Source organism: Sus scrofa, chromosome 14 (assembly GCF_000003025.6).
Source record: "Sus scrofa isolate TJ Tabasco breed Duroc chromosome 14, Sscrofa11.1, whole genome shotgun sequence".
Lineage (NCBI taxonomy): Eukaryota > Metazoa > Chordata > Mammalia > Artiodactyla > Suidae > Sus > Sus scrofa.
This window is the reverse complement of record NC_010456.5, coordinates 124,200,976-124,221,059: the sequence shown is the minus strand read 5'-3', so window position 1 is coordinate 124,221,059 and position 20,084 is coordinate 124,200,976. Positions and strand designations below refer to the sequence as shown.

The following is a 20,084-nucleotide window of genomic DNA, read 5'->3' as shown; positions in this document are numbered from 1 at the left end:
TCTGTATACTAACAATGAAATATTAGAAAAGGAATACAAAAATACAATATCTTTTAAAATTTCACCCCCAAAAATCAAATACCTGGGAATAAACCTGACCAAGGAGGTGAAAGGCTTACATGATGAGAACTATAAAACATTAATCAAGGAAATGAAAGAGGATTCAAGAAATGGAAAGATATTCCATGCTCCTAGATTGGAAAAATTAACATGGTAAAAATGGCCATACTACCCAAAGCAATCTACAGATTCAATGCAATCCCTATCAAGTTACCCTTGACATTTTTGACAGAACTAGAACAAACAATCCAAAAATTTGTATGGAACCACAAAAGACCCAGAATCGCCAAAGCAATCCTGAGGAACAAAAATCAAGCAGGAGGCATAACTCTCCCAGACTTCAGGCAATACTACAAAGCCACAGTAATCAAGACAGTGTGGTACTGCTACCAAAACAGACATACAGACCAATGGAACAGAATAGGAACTCAGAAATAAAGCCAGACACCTATGGTCAATTAATCTTCGACAAAGGAGGCAAGAATATAAAATGGGAAAAAGACAGTCTTTCCAGCAAGTGATGCTGGGAAAACTGGACAGCTGCATGTAAATCAATGAAACTGGAACACACCCTCCCACCATGCACAAAAATAAACTCAAAAGGACTTAACGACTTAAATATAAGACAAGACATATCAAACTCCTGGAAGAGAACATAGGCAAAACATTCTCTGACATCAACCTTACAAAGGTTTTCTCAGGTCAGTCTCCCAAAGCAACAGAAATAAAAGCAAAAATAAACCAATGGGACTTAATCAAACTGACAAGCTTTTGCACAGCAAAGGAAACCATTAAAAAAAAAAAAAAAGACAACTTACAGAATGGGACAAAACAGTTTCAAATTATGCAACTGACAAGGGCTTAATCTCTAAAATATACAAACAACTTATCCAACTCAACAGCAAAAAAGCCAACAACCCAAAGGAAAAATGGGCAAAAGACCTGAATAGACATTTCTCCAAGGAAGATGTACAGACGGCCAACAAGCAAAAAATGCTCAACATGACTGATTATTAGAGAAATGCAAATCAAAACTACCATGAGGTACCACCTCATACCTGTCAGAATGGCTATCATTAACAAGTCTACAAATAACAAATGCTGGAGAGGGTGCAGAGAAAAGGGAATTCTCCTGCACTGTAGGTAGGAATGTAAATTGGTACAATCACTATGGAAAACAGTATGGAGGTACTTAGAAAACCATACATAGAACTACCATACAACCCAGCAATCCCACTCTTGGGCATATATTCAGACAAAACTTTCCTTGAAAAAGACACATGAGCCCACATGTTTACTGCAGCACTATTCACAATAGCCAAGACATGGAAACAACCTAAGTGTCCATTGACAGATGACTGGATTAAGAAGATGTGATATATATACACAATGGAATACTACTCAGCCATAAAAAAGAACAAAATAATGTCATGTGCAGCCACATGGATGGAACTAGAGACTCTCGTACTAAGTGAAGTAAGTCAGAAAGAGAAAGACAAATACCATATGGTATCACTTACATCTGGAATCTAATATATGGCATAAACGAACCTTTCCACAGAAAAGAAAATCATGGACATGGAGAACAGACTTGCGGTTGCCAAGGGGGAGGGGAGGGAGTGGGATGGACCAGGAATTTGGGATTAATAGATTCAAACTATTGCCTTTGGAATGGAAAAGCAATGGGATCCTGCTGTATAGCACTGGGAACTGTATCTAGTCACTTATGATGTAGCATGATAATGTGAGAAAAAAGCATGTATACATGTATGTGTGACTGGGTCACCTTGCCCTACAGTAGAAAATTGACAGAACATTGTAAACCAGCTATAATGGAAAAAATAAAAATGATTATAAAATAAAACAAACACAAATACTTGAATTAATGATCAGGGATATCAGAACTACATGTTAAAAGGTGTTTCCAGTTCTCTTTCTGAATGATTGATGGGAAGGCTCTCCCCAAGCTCCTTAAAGTCGGGTGTGGTTTTGAGACTTCCTGCAGCTGATGAAATGTGAATGCAAGTAAAGTGATGTGTGTCACTTCTGAGGAGAAGCTTTAAGAGTCAGTGAGCAACTCAATCCTCCACTCCACCCCCCACCCGGCCAGGACCACTGGCAAAGCTCCAGATGGAGACTGCTGAATCAGCTTCAGTGGCAGAGTGGTGCTCCCTAGCAAAGGAGCATTGCCTTCAGGTTTGCTTGTTACGGTAGCAGAGCCCAGCATATGCTGACTAGTACAGAGGGCCTTATAAGGATGGAGACTTTGGGAAAAGGAATTCTGTGAGCTGCACATTTACCACTTACTTCTTCTTTGGTAGTCTGCCGCAGTCCAACAGCAGGGCCCATATCTGATGCGTCCCTGCCATGGCTATCCACAGAATGTCATCTCCTGGGGCCTCTGAACCTTTTTGAAAATAAACAGTAATTATTACATACATATCTGGTTAACACAAACACTCCCAATTGTTGCAGAAACTTAAGGGAAGATAGTAGCATGCTTATAAATCATCTGACAGAAGAAAATAAAAATATTTGCAATACTTTAAGTCGTTTGGAAAAATTTCCATTTTCCTTGTGAAAGGTTTACTTTAAACTTATAAATTTACCTGAAAACTCCAAAGTATTCTTAATAGCAGTATGTCTCCCTGCATCTCTGGGCACAATGTTTTTAAACATTTCTTATTCTACGTGACAGAAGAAATAGGTTGACATATACTCTTCAAAGAAACTCTGGCAGTCAAGTATCTAAATTACATGCCTCAGGAACAGTTATTTGAACAATTTCTCATGAAAGAACTATATCTTTTAATAGTTTAAGAAATGCATAGTTCCACCACAGCTTTTACTCTTAGACTGACATCACCACTGCTATCTAAAAATCTACTGTTCATTCGCTGGGAAACTTTTCCAGAGATACAGCTGACATGTGATAAGGCTAAGAGTACAATATAGCTATTTTTCTAAAATTAATAACTTTGTTTTTTAAAACATATTAAAACTTACTACAATGTGACAAGGCTCTATTTCTCAAATTAATTCTATTTTTAAAATATTTCATTATTTTACTTTAAGCTCTATTCTGAGGCTACTTTTACATGTAATTGAGATATATTAACTAAAATAATATGGTCAGACATATCTTAATGCTAAAAGAAATATCTAGGTAAGGCTATTTTATTTGTACTTCCTTTAACTTCAAGTAGTCGTGTTCTGAAGAAATTTTTCTTTCTTAACGTCTATTAATTTCAAGTATCTTTCAACTTAACAACAACAAAAATAATGCTGATGGCCAATAAGTTGTGGCTGCTATGTGTTAAGCGCTGTACAGAGATTACCACTTAAATTTTTTTAAAAGCCCCAGGAGACAGGTAGTATTACTACGCCCATTTTTACAGGCCCTTTAGAGAGGGCAGGTAACTTGCCAGGATCACAGAGCCATTAAATAAAGGAACCAGAATCTGAACCCAGGCAATCCCACAGAAAAATCTATTTCAAATGTTGCCTCTTTCTCTGTGTTAAGTGCTATCATATGAAATCTAAAGGAAAATAGTTTATTTCGATTTAATTTTTCACAAAGGCAAATTGTATTAAACATGACAAAGGCATCCATATATTCCGGGGACTGAGTCTCTGCTTAATCACTTTATGACTAGATCAAAAGCTTTTCATAATTACATTCTTTTTATTTTGCCCCTGCCAAGTGAAGACAAAGCTTGAAGGTGACCTTCTATAAGCTAGAAGAGAGCTCTCACCAGAAACTAATCATGCTGGCACTGTGACCTTGGACTTCTAACCTCCAGAACTGTGAGAAAGTAAAATCCTGTTGTTTAAGCCACACAGTCTGTGGCATTTTGTTATGGCAGCCTGAGCCAAGACATTCCCCCGAGAATAAAAATAAGACAAGGAGATCTGCTATCGACACTTATTTAGCATCATATGAAGGTCCTAATTTGTACAAGTAAGAAAAAGAAGCGAAAAGCATAAAGATTAGAAATAAAAATGTAATCATTAGAAGATGACCTGGGTTTAAAGCCTCTCTGCTTTGTCAAAGGAGAACTGAGTTGGTGTACACGTGACTGAAAGACCAAATCAGGTCTCCACTACTTACTTCTCCAAACAGGCCAGTCTAGTTCAACTAGGGTCTATTTTATGAGGCCAAAGCTTCGTCGTAGTATTAGTGTCGTAGTATTAGTGCGAGCATCTGTTTGGTCTTGGCCTCTGTTACTTAGCTCCTATGAGAAAGTAGTAGAAGCAGAGGTGGAATCAGGTCAGGATTCAGGTGCTTATGGGTCTACATGGCAACTGATGGGGATGTTAACGATGACACGGGGTGTGGTGGTGAAAATGATAACCAGTGAGAACACTTCCTATGTTGAAGGCACTGAGCTAGGAAGCACTTTACACAGATTATTCCTTTTAGCATTAACAAGTCTTATTAACATCACCTCCATTTTATAAAGAACTGAAATTTAAATAATTTGTTGGTATTCATACCATTAAACCTGGAATAAAAACCCACTAGTGAGTGTAATTCCAGATTGGTGTTCTGATCATAACGAAGGAACTCCAGAAGTGAGCCTGTGCTCTTCTGGACAACACTCTGCTTGGCCTGTTCTCTTTTCCCTCCCTTCCGCTCTTGCTCCACGACTTAGCTTTGGCTTCATGTACCCAAGTGCATTTTAATGTGTGATCAGAAAGAGAGGCCTGATTAAATGTGACCATGCCTTTCTACTCCAGAATGTGCGGCGAGGCTCACTCCTGCCCTTCTCTCCCTGTAGACCATGGAAGAGCCTATGGCCAAATAATCTCTTTCAAGTACTTTTCCCAGTCCCTTGCCTTTCCATTTTTGGGTTGGTTCAGCTTATCAACCTATCTTTGTGACTTTTATCAGGAGACTCATAGAAAACGATAATCACAAATGCTTACATAGTACTCTCTATGTGCCAGGCACTGTTCTGAGTGTTCTACACACACACACACACACACACACACACACACACACACACACAAACAATATGGCCACACCTGTGGTATATGAAATTTCCTGGCCCAGGGATTGAACCCAAGCTGCAGCTGCGGCAAAACCAGATCCTTTAACCCACTGTGCTGGGCTGGGGATCAAACTCACACCTCTGCAGCTGGATTATTATTAATAAACCCACTGTGCCACAGAGGGAACTCCAGCTTTCCAAATATTCTCATAGTTCTCACAATAAGCCTCTGAGGTTGGTATTACTAGTACCTCCAATTTAGACGAAGAACTTGAAGCATCAAAAGGTTGAGTGGCCTGTCCAAAGTCATACAACTACTGAGATAGGAAACTAATTAGAACCCAAGTGGTCTAGTCCCAGAGTCCAGGCTCATTGCTTCCTTGCTATACTGCCACTCAAGAAGTTTCTACCCTGTAATCATTCAATGAGGGCTAAAGAGTTTGTTCTTGCAAATAAAATGAGAGTTAAAAAAGGGCAGGGTAAAATAAATAAATAAACTAAGTAATTAATTTTTTAAAAGGGCAGGGTATAGTCTGGCATTTATATTGTCTATCAAACTAATAAGAATCATATTAATAATTTATACTGTTCATCCCAGATTTTGTCTTTTTGTCTTCTTAGGGCAACACCCGCGGCATATGGAGGTTCCCAGGCTAGGTTGAATTGGAACTATAGCCAGAGCCACAGCAATGATGGATCTGAGCTGCACCTGTGACCTACACCACAGCTCATGGCAATGCTGGATCCCCAACCCACTGAGCGAGGCCAGGGATTGAACCTGCATCCTCACAGATACTACTTGGGTTTGTTAACCGCTGAGCCACGATAGGAACCCCCATCCTAGATTTTGAAATCTTAAGCATATAATTGTATCACCAAGAATGGTTACTAGTTCCTTTGAACAAGAATGTGGCAATCATGAACATTTCAATTTTTTTTTTTTTCTTTTCCTTTTTAGGCCACCCTGTGGCATATGGAATTCCAGGGCCAAGGATCAGATCTGAACAGCAGTTGTGACCCATACCACAGCTGTGGCAATGCTGGATCCTTTAACCCACTGTGCCAGGCTTGGGATCAAACCTGCATCCTGGCACTGTAGAGATGCCATCAGTCCCACTGCACCATAGCGTGAACTCCTCAATTTTAAATTAAATGTCTACTTAGTATCACTGTCTTTCAACAGTGACAAATTTAAAAAATTATTATTATTATTATTATTTTGCTTTTTAGGGCCACACCTGTGGCATATAGAGGTTCCCAGACTAGGGATCGAATCAGAGCTGTAGCTGCTGGTCTACACCAGAGTCACAGCAACACAGGATCTGAGCCCCATCTGCAACCTAAACCAGAGCTCACGGCAATGCTGGATCCTTGACCCACTGAGCAAGGCCAGAGATCAAACCTGTGTCCTCATGGATGCTGTCAGATTCATTAACCGCTGAGCCATGACAGGAACTCTTATAAATTAAAAATTTTAAAAAAGGACAATGCCAAAAGCTAAAAAGGTTTTGGGCGTTAAGAACTTTTAAAGGCAACCCTCCTATAATTACCAATAAGGATTAGTGAAACAGTTTTAGAAAATAGGAACAAAATCAGCAAATGAAATATGAAAATTTTACCTGCAGTTGAGCTTTTTAAAATTTTGTTATTTTAAGCAACTACGATCAAACTAGATCCCAATGACTAAAACCCTCTTAATGGCATCTGTGAAACGGTCCTTTAGTGTAAATAGTTTTTTCTACAGTTTCTAAATCTCCCCCCATGAAGCAAAGCCTTAAGCCACTGGGAAAAGGTAACAAGTCCATCACTTCCCGGCACGGGAAAGGACCAATTATAACTGGAGGAAGGGGAGAGGAAAAAAAGTCTCTCTACCTCTGGGGAAGGGGCAAGGGTCTTTGGCCAAAGACCTCATACTGACACCAAGTAGAGATTTCCTGCTGCTGAGGGAGAAGCAGGAAATGCTTCAAAACCACTCACAGATACAAGACACTGTTTAGCGGCCAGATTAAAGGGAAAGGATCAAAGAAAAAGCTTGTTTCATGGAGGGCCAAGCACACCAGCTTTTCTAAGACTGAGGCTGACCAAAACAACAGAGAACAGTCCCTTAGCCCCAAGGCAACCTAGTACAGAAGACAGCAGCAGTCTAGCCTTGGGGAGCTGCAAGAGTGTGGCTTGGCTGTGCAAGGTGACTGAAAGCTGAGCATGGGGTACCAACACTGAGAAAAAGCCTCCAGCATCCAGGCCCCCATGCTTAAGTAATAAAGGAATAGGAAAGCCATGGTGAACTGACGGAACTCAGGGTAATGATAAAATCCAGATCCAGTCCATCTTTTGACTACATTGACTCAATCTCCTATAATCTCCCATTAATAATGACATACATACTATTGATCTCAGCCTCTATAGTTTCACACAAGATGACTGGAATTTGACAAAAAATGAGAAGACGTACAGAAAAGTAAGCAAAAATCTCCCAAACCAAATAAAAAACAAACAAACACACACCTCTTAACAGAAAAATCAACAGGAACTGACTTGGAGATGACCCAACATTTGGATCTATGACATGGACTTTGAACTCATTACTCACTATGGTAAAGAATCTAGAGAAAGATGGCCAACATAACTAAATAGATAGAGATTTCATCTATCTGCTGAAATTCCCTAAGAAATAGTAAAATGGAAATACTATTAAAAAAGAATATCATCATAAATGAAAAGTTCCTTCAATAGGCTCATCAGTTGACTAGATGCAGCTCAGGAAACAATGATCCTAAAGTTACAGAAAATACACAATTGAAACATAGAGAAAAAAGGATGAAATAAAACAAACCACAATATGTAAGAACTGGTGAACATCAGAATCTAACATATGAATAACTGAAACCTCAAAAAGAAGAAAAAACAGAAAAAATATTTGAAAAGATAATGGTTGAGAATTTTTCCAAATGATGAAGGACATCAAACCACAGACTCGAGAAATTCTAGGATAACTCCTAAACTATATCAAACTGCTGAAAACCAAAGAGAAAATCTTAAAGGCAGCCAGAGAAAAGATACACTTTTTATACAAAGGAACTAGAAATAGAATTAAATCAGACCTCTTGTTTAAAACTGCGTAAGCTATAATACAATAGAATGACATCTTTAAAATATCCAAGAAAAATAAAGTTGATCCAGATTTATACATGGAGTAAATATCTTTCAAAAATGAATGCTAATTACTTTCTCCACCTCCAAAAAAAAAAAAAGCTAAGAGAAATCAGTGTTGGCAGATGCAAAAAATGTTAAAGTTCTTTAAGACAGAAGCAAAATTATTCAAAAAGGACAATTTTAAAAAAAACAGCAACTTTGGGAAAGTTTCTGGCAGTTTTTTTTTTATATCACATATATACTTATTATACGACCTAGCAATTTCAATTCTAACCATTTGCCCAAGAGAAAATAAATATATAAATCCACATAAAAACCAGTACACAAACACTTACAGGCTTTAATTATAGTTGTCACAGAGACAGATAAAATGCTTATCAACTAGTGAATAAACAAACTGGTACAGCCATACAATGGAATACTACTCATCAATAAAAAAAGAAATGCTGATAGATGCAACAACATGGATGAATCTCAAAAGATTATGGTAAGTGAAAGAAACCAGACATAAAAGACTATACCGACGAACAAGAAACGGATCACTGTTGCCAGTGGATGGAGTGGGTGGTGGAGGTGGCGGGAGGGAGGCTGAACAGAATGAGAGAACTTTTAGGGGTTATGAAAATATTCTGTATCTTGATTGTAGCAATAGTTATGACTCTATACATTTGTTGAAATTCACATTAGAACTTACACCTAATAAGAATAAATGTTACTTTCTACAAATTACTACCTCATCAATCTGACTTAACTGTATAAACACCAAGTCAATGTGATAAGCTATTCAGATATAAAAACACAACTATTTTTGTTTTGTTAAAATAAAAACACACTAGTTACATTATATAAAGTTTATATCTCAAAATATCTGTATCAGATTATCTTTAGAGATTTTTTTATGGTATTTTATAGCATATTAACAGAAGTCAGAGAAGCATATTATCTAAGTTGTAGATTTACAAGACCAGCATACTAAATAGTTGGATTTTGATCATTAAAGGCTGTATAAGAACAGCCTAACTTCTAACTAGGGAAATGCTGATTAGAGGGCCAAGGAAGGTTAATGGGATTCATACACACTATCCTTTCTGTAAATGGTTTTCAATCAGGTAAAGTCTTAAGTACTTAAGAGTCTAGCAGGGGTTTTGACCTTTATGATTAAAAAAAAAAAAAATTCTCAGGTTATTGTCTGGCATGAGTGGAGTCAGCACAGACTTGATATGCATTTTAGAAAGATGGCAATGTTTCTGCTGAAAAAATGAATTCATTGGTGTTATTTTAAGTTATTTTTAGTGCATTATAAAGTTCTGACCATATTTACAGTAATAAAAAATAAAGATGAAGATTACTCTCATAAAAATAATTTTATGTTAATTATTTTCATGCTTTTTAATCACTGTAATGGCATAATTAGGTTAAATATTCAGGTACTTTTAAAAATATAAACACATACATATTTACATATTACCTAAAATAATCAGAGGTATTTCAAGTCCCTTTCCTTAATCTCTTCTTGAAATATGTTATGCATTACCTAAGTCTCTTGGTGGGCTATATATTCAACTGTACATTTGTCTTTGCTATTTTTCATTCTCTTTATTTGAACTATTTTGTTTCCTTTTAAGGTTTAATTTTTAATTAAACATACTATGAGTGGGCGTTTTTATATAAAGTTTAAATAATAACCAAACATCCATGTGCACACTACCTAGCTCCAGAAAAGGGAATATTATTTGAAAACTCCTGCATCTATGAGGATCCTCCTCCTCTTCCCAGAAGCGACCGACCACCAGTCTAAAAATCTGTGCTTTTCATTTTCTTTAATTTTTTAATTTACCATGTCTGGATGGACATCTCAATGTATAATTAGTCTTACTTGCTATTAAACATTCTATAAAAGAAATCATATTTTAAGCCTCTTCTGTAACTTGCTTTTTCTACTCAACAGATTTCCTGATACTTGTCCATGCTCTAGATGTAGCTGTGGTCCACTGTGTGCACTGTGGAACAGCTGAATATATGAAGATATCAAATACTGAATCTATTCTTTGTGTTTTGCTCCTGACAATTCTATCTTCTCTCATATTCCTATGATAGAATTTCAGAAATATCTATGATTCTTAAAGTACTAAAGAACTAGAGTGTCTATAAGAACAATTCTCAACCACAGTCCCCTTCAAGCTGCATTTAATCCTACATATGCTTAAGCCAGTTATACAATTATATAATTTAAATATAAGAACCAATTCAATACGAATGTAAAAAGGAAGCTGTTTCTCTGAAAACAAAGTTGAATACTTTGAAAGACTCAAGAAAGGCAAATAGCTAATACAAATGATTGGTGAATTAGATGTAGAAAAACAATTGGATGTTTTCTTAGGCTAATCTCTCAAGGCAATAGAAATAAAAGTAAAAATAAACAAATGGGACCTAATCAAATTCATAAGCTTTTGTACAGCAAAAGAAATCATGAACAAAAGGAAAAGACACCATGTGGAATGGGAGAAAATATCTGCAAATAATGTGACCGACAAGGGCTTAATTTCCAAATTATACAAACAGTTCATATAACTCAACAACAACAACAACAAATCCAACTGAGAAATGGGTAGATGATATAAATAGACATTTCTGCAAAGAAGACATATGGATGGCCAATAGGCACATGAAAAGATTTCAACATGGCTAGTTAGAGAAATGTAAGTCAAAATTACAATGAGGTACTACCTCACACCAGTTGGAATGTCCATCATTAAAAAGAATACAAACAACAAATGCTAGAACCTTCCTATACTGTTGGTGAGAATGTAAGCTGGTAAAGTCACTATGGAAAATAGTATGGCAATTCTTCAAAAAACTTAAAATAGAGTTGCCATGTGATCCAGCAATCCCACTCCTAGGCATGCATCTGGACAAAACTATAATTCAAAAATATACATTCACCCCTACGTACACAGCAGCACTATTCAAAACAGCCAAGACATGGACACAACCTAAGTGTCCAATGGCAGAGGAATGAATAAAGAAGATGTGGGGTACGTACGTACACACGTACACACACACACACACACACACACACACACACACAATGCAATACACACACAAAGCAAGAGGGCTTGCAGGAACCAGTGCTGCTCCCCCTGCCACAAAAGCAATCCCATGAACCATGAACCACTGCCAACTCACAGACCTCATTCCTTGCAGCCATCCAGCTCCAGGGAAGGTAGCGTAATACCACAGCTTCCATCACAAGCTCTGGGTATTAGTGAACCACTACCACCCTTGAGAACTCCAAGACTAGGCACCAACTGCTGCATCTACATACCTGCCATCAAGGGAACAATAATTACAGAAAGTTAGACATTATGAGACAACAAAGAAATAGCTATCAGATAAACGAATAAGACAAAATCACAGAAAAACAACTAAATGAAGAGGGGTTAGGTAATTTACCTGAAAAAGAATTCAGAGTGATGATAGTAAAGATGATACAGCATCTTGGGAAAAAATGGAGGCACAGACAGAAAAGTTACAAGAAATATTTAACAAAGAGCTAGAAGACCTAAAGAACAGGCCAACTAAGATGGATAGCACAATATCTGAAATGAAAAATGCATTAGAAGGAATCACCAGCATGATAATGGAGGCAGAAGAATGAATAGGTAACGTGGAAGACAGAGTGGTGGAAATCTCAACCACAGGAAAAAATAAAGAAAAAAGAATGAAAAGATTGGAGGAGAGCCTAAGAAATCTCTGGAACAACATTAAACATATCAACATTCATATCATAGGGGTTCCAGAGGGAGAAGAGAGAAAGGGCCAGAGAAAATATTTGAAGAGATTATATTTGGGAAGAAAACTTCCCAAATATGAGAAAGGAAGCACTTACTAGAGTTGAGGGAGCACAGAGAATCCCACACAGGACGAACCCAAGGAGAAACACAGCAAGGATACTAATCACACACTAATCAAGCTGACAAAAAATAAATACAAATAAATAATATTAAAAGCCACAAGGGAAAAGCAACAAATAACATACAAGGGAATCCCCCCATAAAGATAACAGTTGATCTTTCAGCAGAAACTGCAATCTAGAAGGGAGTGGAAAGATATATTTAAGGTAATGAACAGGAAGAATCTAGAACCACAAATATAATACCCAGCAAGGCTCTCATTCATATTTGATGTAGAGATTAAAAGCTTTCCAGGGAGTTCACATTATGGCTCAGTGGTAAAGAACCAGACTAGCATCCATGAGGACGTGGGTTCACTCCCTAATCCCACTCGGTGGATTAAGGATCCAGCATTGTCGTGAGCTGTGGTGCAGGTCGCAGACGTGGCTCAGACCCCATGCTGCTGTGGTGTAGGCCAGCAGCTGCATTTCCAATTCAACCCCTGGCTTGGGAACTTCCATATGCCATGGGTGTGGCCCTAAAAAGACCAAAAAAAAAGAAAAAGAAAAAAAAGAAAAAAAACCTTTCCAGACAAGCAAAAGCTAAGAGGATTCAGCACCTCCAAACCAGCTCTACAACAACTACTAAAGGAAGTTCTCTAGGCAGAAAAGCAAAAGCTACAATTAGAAACAAGAAAATTTCAAATGAGAAAACTCACTGGTAAAGACAAAGACAATACAAAGGCAGAAAACCATGCACTGACAAATATGATATCAAAAATAACAAACATGAGAAGATAAGACATTGAAAATAAGTGAACTGCAACCCAAAACAATTCTGTACACACATCTGGTTATATAAAAATCTCATAGGAACCACAAACCAAAGAACTATAATGGACTAAAGTAACAAAATGGCAATAAACACATAGTTAGCCATAATTGCACTGAATGTAAATGGATTAAATACTCCAAGCAAAAGACACAGACTGGCTGAATAGATTGGGAAACAAGACTCATATATGTGCTGTTTACAAGAGAGCCACTTCAGTCCTAAGGACACATATAGACTGAAAGTGAGGGGACAGAAGAAAATATTACATGCAAATGGAAATCAAAGAAAATCGGGAGTAGCAATACTCATATCAGATGAAACAGACTTTAAATTAAAGAAAGTCACAAGAGACAAAGAAGGATGCTACATAATGATCAAAGGATCTACCCAAGAAGAAGATATAACAATTGTAAACACACGTGCACCTAACACTGCAGCACCTCTATATATAAGGCAACTGCTGACAGTCATAAAAAGAGAAATCAACAGCAACACAATAATAGTAGAGGACTTTAAAACCCCACTTACAGCAATGGACAGATCATCTAGCCAGAAAATCAACAAGGAAACACAGGCCTTAACTGACACAACAGACCAGATAGATTTAACTGATATTTATAGAACATTCCACCCCAAAGCAGCAGAATATACTTTTTTCTCAAGGGCACATGGAACATTCTCTGGGATAGATCACGTCTTGGGCCACAGATCAAGCCTTGGTAAATTTTAAAAAGTTGAAATTATTTCAAGCATTTTTTCCAACCACAATGCTATGAGTCTAGAAATCAACTACAAGCAAAACAAAACAAAACAAAACAAAAGCAAAAAAACCACAAACTCCTGGAAGCTAAACAATATGCTACTGAACAACAAAGGATCACTGAAGAAATCAAAGAGGAAATCAAAAGATTCTTAGAGACAAATGACAACAAAGATACAAAAATTCAAAACCTCTGGGACACAGAAAATGCAGCTGAGAGGGAAGTTTATAGCAATACAATCTTACCTCGGGAAGCAAGAAAAAGCTCAAATAAACAACCTAACCTTACACCTAAACCAACAAAGAACAAAGCCCCAAATTTGCAGACAGAAAGAAATCATAATGATCAAAGCAGAAATAAATGAAACAAAGAAAACAATAGAGAAGATTAATTAAACTAAAAGTTGGTTCTTTGAAAAAAAATCAACAAAATTGATAAATCCTTAGTCAGACTCACCAAGAAAAAAAGGGAGAGGGTTCAAATCAATAAAATTAGAAATGAAAAAGAAATTAGAACTGACTCCACAGAAATACAAAGGATCATAAGAGACTGCTATAAACAACTATATGCCAATAAAATGGACAACCTAGAAGAAATGGACAGATTCTTACAAAAGTACAACTTACCAAGACTGAACCAAGAAGAAACTGAAAATATGAACAGACCAATCAAAAGTACCGAAATTGAAAATGTGATTAAAAACCTTCCAAAAAACAAAAGTCCAGAACTTGATGGCTACACAGGCAATTATATCAAACATTCAGAGAAGAGTCAACACCTATTCTTCTGAAATTCTTTCAAAAAACAGCAGAGGAAGGAATACTCCCAAGTTCATTCTATGAGGCGACCATCACCCTGATACCAAAACCAGACAAGGATACCAAAAAAAAAAAAAAAAATTACAGATCAATATCTTGATGAATATAGATGCAAAAACTCTCAACAAAATACTAGCAAACTAATCGAAATATATATTAAAAGGATCATACACCATGATCAAGTGGATTTATCCCATGGATGCCAGGATTCTTCAATATCTGCGAATCAATCAATGTGATACACCACATCAACAAACTGAAAAATAAAAATCATATGATCATCTCAATAGATGCAGAAAAGGCTTTTGACAAAATTCAACACCTTTTTCTGCTAAAAACTCTCCAGAGAGTGGGCACAGAGGGAACCTACCTCAAATAACAGAAATCATATATGAAAAACCCACAGCTAATATCATTCTCAATGGTGAAAAACTGAAAACATTCCCACTAAGATCAGGAACAGGACAAGGATGTCCACTTTCACCACTATTCAACATAGTTTTGGAAGTCCTAGCCAAGGCAACCAGAGAAAAAAAAGAAATAAAAAGAATCCAAATTGGAAAAGAAGAAATAAAACTATCACTGTTTACAGATGACATGACACTAATACTTAGAAAACCCTAAAAACAGTACTAGAAAACTGTTAGAACTCATCAATGAATTTGGCAAAGTTGCAGGATACAAAATTAATGCACAGAAATAGACTGCATTTCTATATACTAACAATGAAAGATCAGAAAGAGAATCAGAGAAACCATCCCATTTACCATCACATCAAAAAGAATAAAATACCTAGGAATAAACCTACCTAAAGAGACAAAACACTTGGAGTTCCCACAGTGGCTCAGCAGTTAACGAATCTGACTAGCATCCATGAGGACAAAGGCTTGATCCCTGGCCTTGCTCAGTGGGCTAAGGATCTGGCGGTGCCGTGAGCTGTGGTGTAGGGTGAAGATGCAACTCAGATCCTGCAATGCTGTGGCTGTGGCATAGGCTGGCTGCTACAACTCCAATTCAACCCCTAGCCTGGGAACCTCCATATGCTGCAGGTATGGCCCTAAAAAGCAAAAAAAAAAAAAAAAAAAAAGACAGAGAGAGACCAAACACTTATACTCTGAAAACTATAAGAGGTTGATGAAATAAATCAGAGATGGAAAGATATACCATGCTCTTGGATTAGAAGAATCAATATTGTCAGAATGACTATACTACCCAGGACAATTTACAGATTCAGTGCAATCCCTATCAAATTACCAAGGACATTCTTCACAGAACTAGAACAATATTTTAAAATTTGTAATGGAAACACAGGAGAACCCAAATAGCCAAAGCAATACTCAAAAAGAAAAATGGGGAGTTCCCCTCGTGGCGCAGTGGTTAACGAATCCGACTAGGAACCATGAGGTTGCGGGTTCGGTCCCTGCCCTTGCTCAGTGGGTTAACGATCCAGCGTTGCCGTGAGCTGTGGTGTAGGTTGCAGACTCGGCTCGGATCCAGCGTTGCTGTGGCTCTGGCGTAGGCCAGTGGCTACAGCTCCGATTCAACCCCTAGCCTGGGAACCTCCATGTGCCGCGGGAGCGGCCCAAGAAATAGCAACAACAACAACAACAACAACAACAAAAACAACAAAAGACAAAGACAAAAAAAAAAAAAAAAAGAAAAATGGAAATGGAGGAATCAACCTTCGTGATGCCAGACAATACTTCAAAACTACAGTTATCAAAACAATATGGTACTGGCACAAAAACAGAAATACAGATCGATGGAATGAGACAGAAAGCCCAGAAATAAACCCAAGCACCTATGGTCAACTAATCTACGACAAAGGAGGCAAGAACATACAGTGGAAGAAAGATAGTCTCTTCAATAAATGGTGCTGCGAAAACTGGAAAGCTGCATGCAAAGGAATGAAATTAGAATGCCAGACACTAAAATAAACTCACAATGGACTAAAGACCTAAATATAAGTCCAGATACTATTAAACGTCTAGAGGAAAACACAGGCAGAACACTCTTCAACATAAATCACAGCAACATCTTTTTTGATCCATCTCATGACAATAAAGACACAAATAAACCAATGGGACCTAATTAAACTCAAAAGCTTTTGTACAGCAAAGGAAACCATTAAAAAAAAGAAAGAAAGAAAGAAAGAAAAGACAATCCACAGAATGGGAGAAAATCTTCGCAAATGATGCAACAGGCAAGGGAAGGGCTTTGTCTCCAAAATGTACAAACAATTCATACAACTCAACAACAAAAAACCAACAACCCATTTGAAAAATGGGCAGAAGACCTAAATAGACATTTCTCCAAAGAAGACATACAGATGGCCAATAGGCACATGAAAAAAATGCTCAACATCACTGATTATTAGAGAAATGCAAGTCAAAACTACAGGAAGGTACCATCTCCTACCAGAAGGGCCATCATTAACAAGTCAACAAATAAATTCTGGAGAGGGTGTGAAGAAAATAGTACCCTCCTTCACTGTTGGTGGAATGTAAACTGGTACAACTACTATGGAAAACAGTATGGAGGTACCTCAAAAAACTAAACATAGAACTACCATATGATCCAGGAATCCCACTCCTGGGCATATATCCAGATGAAACTTTATTGAAAAAGATACATGCATCCCTATGTTCATTGTAGTGGTATTCACCATAGCCAAGACATGGGAAACAACCTAAATGTCCATTGACAAATGAATGGATTAAGAAGATGTGGTACATATATACAACAGAATACTACTCAGGCATAAAAAAGACAAATTAATGCCATTTGCAGCAACATGGACAGAACTAGGGATTCTCATTCTAAATGAAGTAAGCCAGAAAGAAAAAGACAAATACCATATGTATGATATCATTGTGGAATCTAAAATATGGCACAGATGATCCTATCCACAAAACAGAAACAGATCAAAGCCAAAGAAAGCAGTCTTCTGGTTCCAAGGGGACAGGGGAGAGTGAGTGGGACGGACAGGCAGTTTCAGGCAGTTCAACGTTTTTGGATGCAAATTGTTATATTCAGAATGTATGAGCAATGGAGCCCTAGTGTACAGCACAGAGAATCATGTCTGACTAGGTTACTTTGCTGTATGACTGAAATTGAAGAAACACTCTAAATCAACTATAATAAAAATTTTTTTAAAAATTAAAGATATGTTATATAGAAACAACAAACTATTAGCCATAAAAAAGAATGAAATTCTGCCATTTGCAGCAACATGGATGAACCTAATGAATATAGTACTTACTGAAATAAGTCAAACAGAAGAAAACAAATACTATGTATCACTTTTATGTAGAATCTAAAAAATAATTCAAACAAATGTATATGAAAGACAGAAACAGATACAGACACAATACACACTTCTGGTTGCCAAAGGGGAGAGGGGAGAGGTGAGGAATGAATAGGGATATGAAATTAACAGATAAAACTACCATGTATAAAACAACAAGGATATACTGCATAGCACAGGGAATTATAGCCATTATGTAATAATCTATAATGGAGTATAATCTTAAATAACGCTAAATCACTATGCTGTACGTCTGAAATGAATACATTGTAAATCAGCTATACTTTAAATAAAGTCAGAGATAAGATTAAAAAAAGAAAAAGAAAGATAATTGGAAAGAATAGGTTTAAAAAATTTCAACCTTCAGATTTCTTTGCAGGTGTTTTAAAAATTCTCATCACAGTTTAAGGAAAGCAAAACAGTACAATTTGGTATAAAACTGTCAGGAGACACATGAAGAAAAGACTCTGACATAACATCAAAAGATGGGTTAAAAAGTGCTCGTTTAGTTCTTAAAAATAATTCTTAAATTAAAAATAAAGCATTTATTATAGTTCTATGATTCTAATATTTAACAGATTTTTTTTCTATATGGATCAATTATCTAACCAATCATTTCAGTAAAAGATTCTACTGGATTTATTTGCTTCTACCTTTATTTCACGAAGTATTCAGACAGTTTACAAGGAAATAAATACGATGAAATTTTAAATAAGAAAACTGAAGCAAATAGACAAATAGGTAGAAAAGATGTGGCCATCTAATACTAAAAAAACAAATGTCATGTTTCCATTATGCTAAAGATAAATCTGCCTCTAAGTTTCCTAGCAATCAATATTAATGCAAACATAATCAGTTAGGATATTCAGATTATCCAGGAGCTTAAAAACAAACCTAATGTTGAGCAAAAAGTATAATTATAACATAGAGACCAGAAAAAAAATTCTCCAGTAGATAACCAGAGAGTTATTTATAAGATAATAACCGAAATTAACTGCAAACCCATGTAGTAAGAACAGTTAAAAATGCTATAGGGAGTTCCCACTGTGGCACAGTGGTTAACGAATCCGACTAGGAACCATGAGGTTGCGAGTTCGATCCCTGCCCTTGCTCAGTGGGTTAACGATCCGGCGTTGTTGTGAGCTGTGGTGTAGGTCGCAGACGCAGCTTGGATCCCGCGTTGCTGTGGCCCTGGCATAGGCTGGTGGCTACAGCTCTGATTCGACCCCTGGTCTGGGAACCTCCATATGCCGCGGGAACGGCCCAAAAAATGGCAAAAAAAAAAAAAAAAAAAAAAAAAAAAAAGCTATAGGACTGTATTTTTATGAAATACATAATATGAAACATATGCATAAATATAAATGAATGTAAGATATGTTTATATATTAATATATTTTTAAATGAGTGAAATGATGCCAAAAATAGTTTAGTAAAAATAATTATTAGGAGAGCAAATATTCTTTGATCCTATTTCCCCATACTCCAACAATATACATCAATCCAGGATTAGATTTTAGAGTGATTTAAAATGCTTAAGAGCAGTAGCTCTTGAAATGTTTTTGGGTAACATACCACTTTGAAACTCTGATAAGAACCTAACCAATTCCCCCAATCTTGAATAGAAGTTCTGTGAAATTTAAGCATGCAAAGCCAAACCATAAATGCCTTATGTATATAACTCAAGGTTAAAACTCTTAGACTAGAAAAGGCATTGTGATTAAAGGTCCTTCATACAGTATTTGAAAATCATTTTCTCTAAGTGAGCATTCTGAAAGGTGTTGAACTTAAGCACATTCAAGATGACTCCTCTTGCCAAGTACCCTGAGTGAAGCTGTAAAGTTAAATGCAGAGCCATATGCTTTTTCCTATCGATCTATTGTGCTAAGGTAGGATTCACTTCCTTTTCTAAAAATTGAGCTTATTAAGACCTAGTCTCAGCACATCACTTCAGTTGGAAGCTGAGGGAGTACTTGTCAACAAAGCCAATTTCCTTGGAAAGCAATTTGGGTGTACTCTCAATATGAGATAAACAACCAGAAATTCCATGCCATCAAGTACAACTGAAAAATTTTTAGCCTAGAAAAATATTTAAGTACTCTTTGGCCATTAAACAAATCCATTAGCAAAGCATCCAGTAAAGTATACCTTTTTTAAGCACTGTAAATTCTGATGTATGTGACAGACTGCATCACGGGCCTTGATCCTTTATTCTTCTGTAGTAACAGTATACAATCACACCCTTGCCATGGCTTTGTTGTAGGCAA

General features: G+C 36.8%; 1 protein-coding gene across 2 annotated transcripts in view; it reads right to left on the bottom strand.

The window, feature by feature from the left end:
• NHLRC2 (NHL repeat containing 2) overlaps nucleotides 1–20,084 on the bottom strand; it is a 72,999-nt gene that overhangs the window by 14,441 nt on the left and 38,474 nt on the right. For both annotated transcript variants that reach the window (XR_307818.3, NM_001243561.1), the window contains 1 exon segment: nucleotides 2,368–2,467. Coding sequence is in view for 1 of the 2 variants with exons in the window: in NM_001243561.1 (NP_001230490.1) it covers nucleotides 2,368–2,467 (100 nt within the window). In the remaining variant the exon portion in view is untranslated.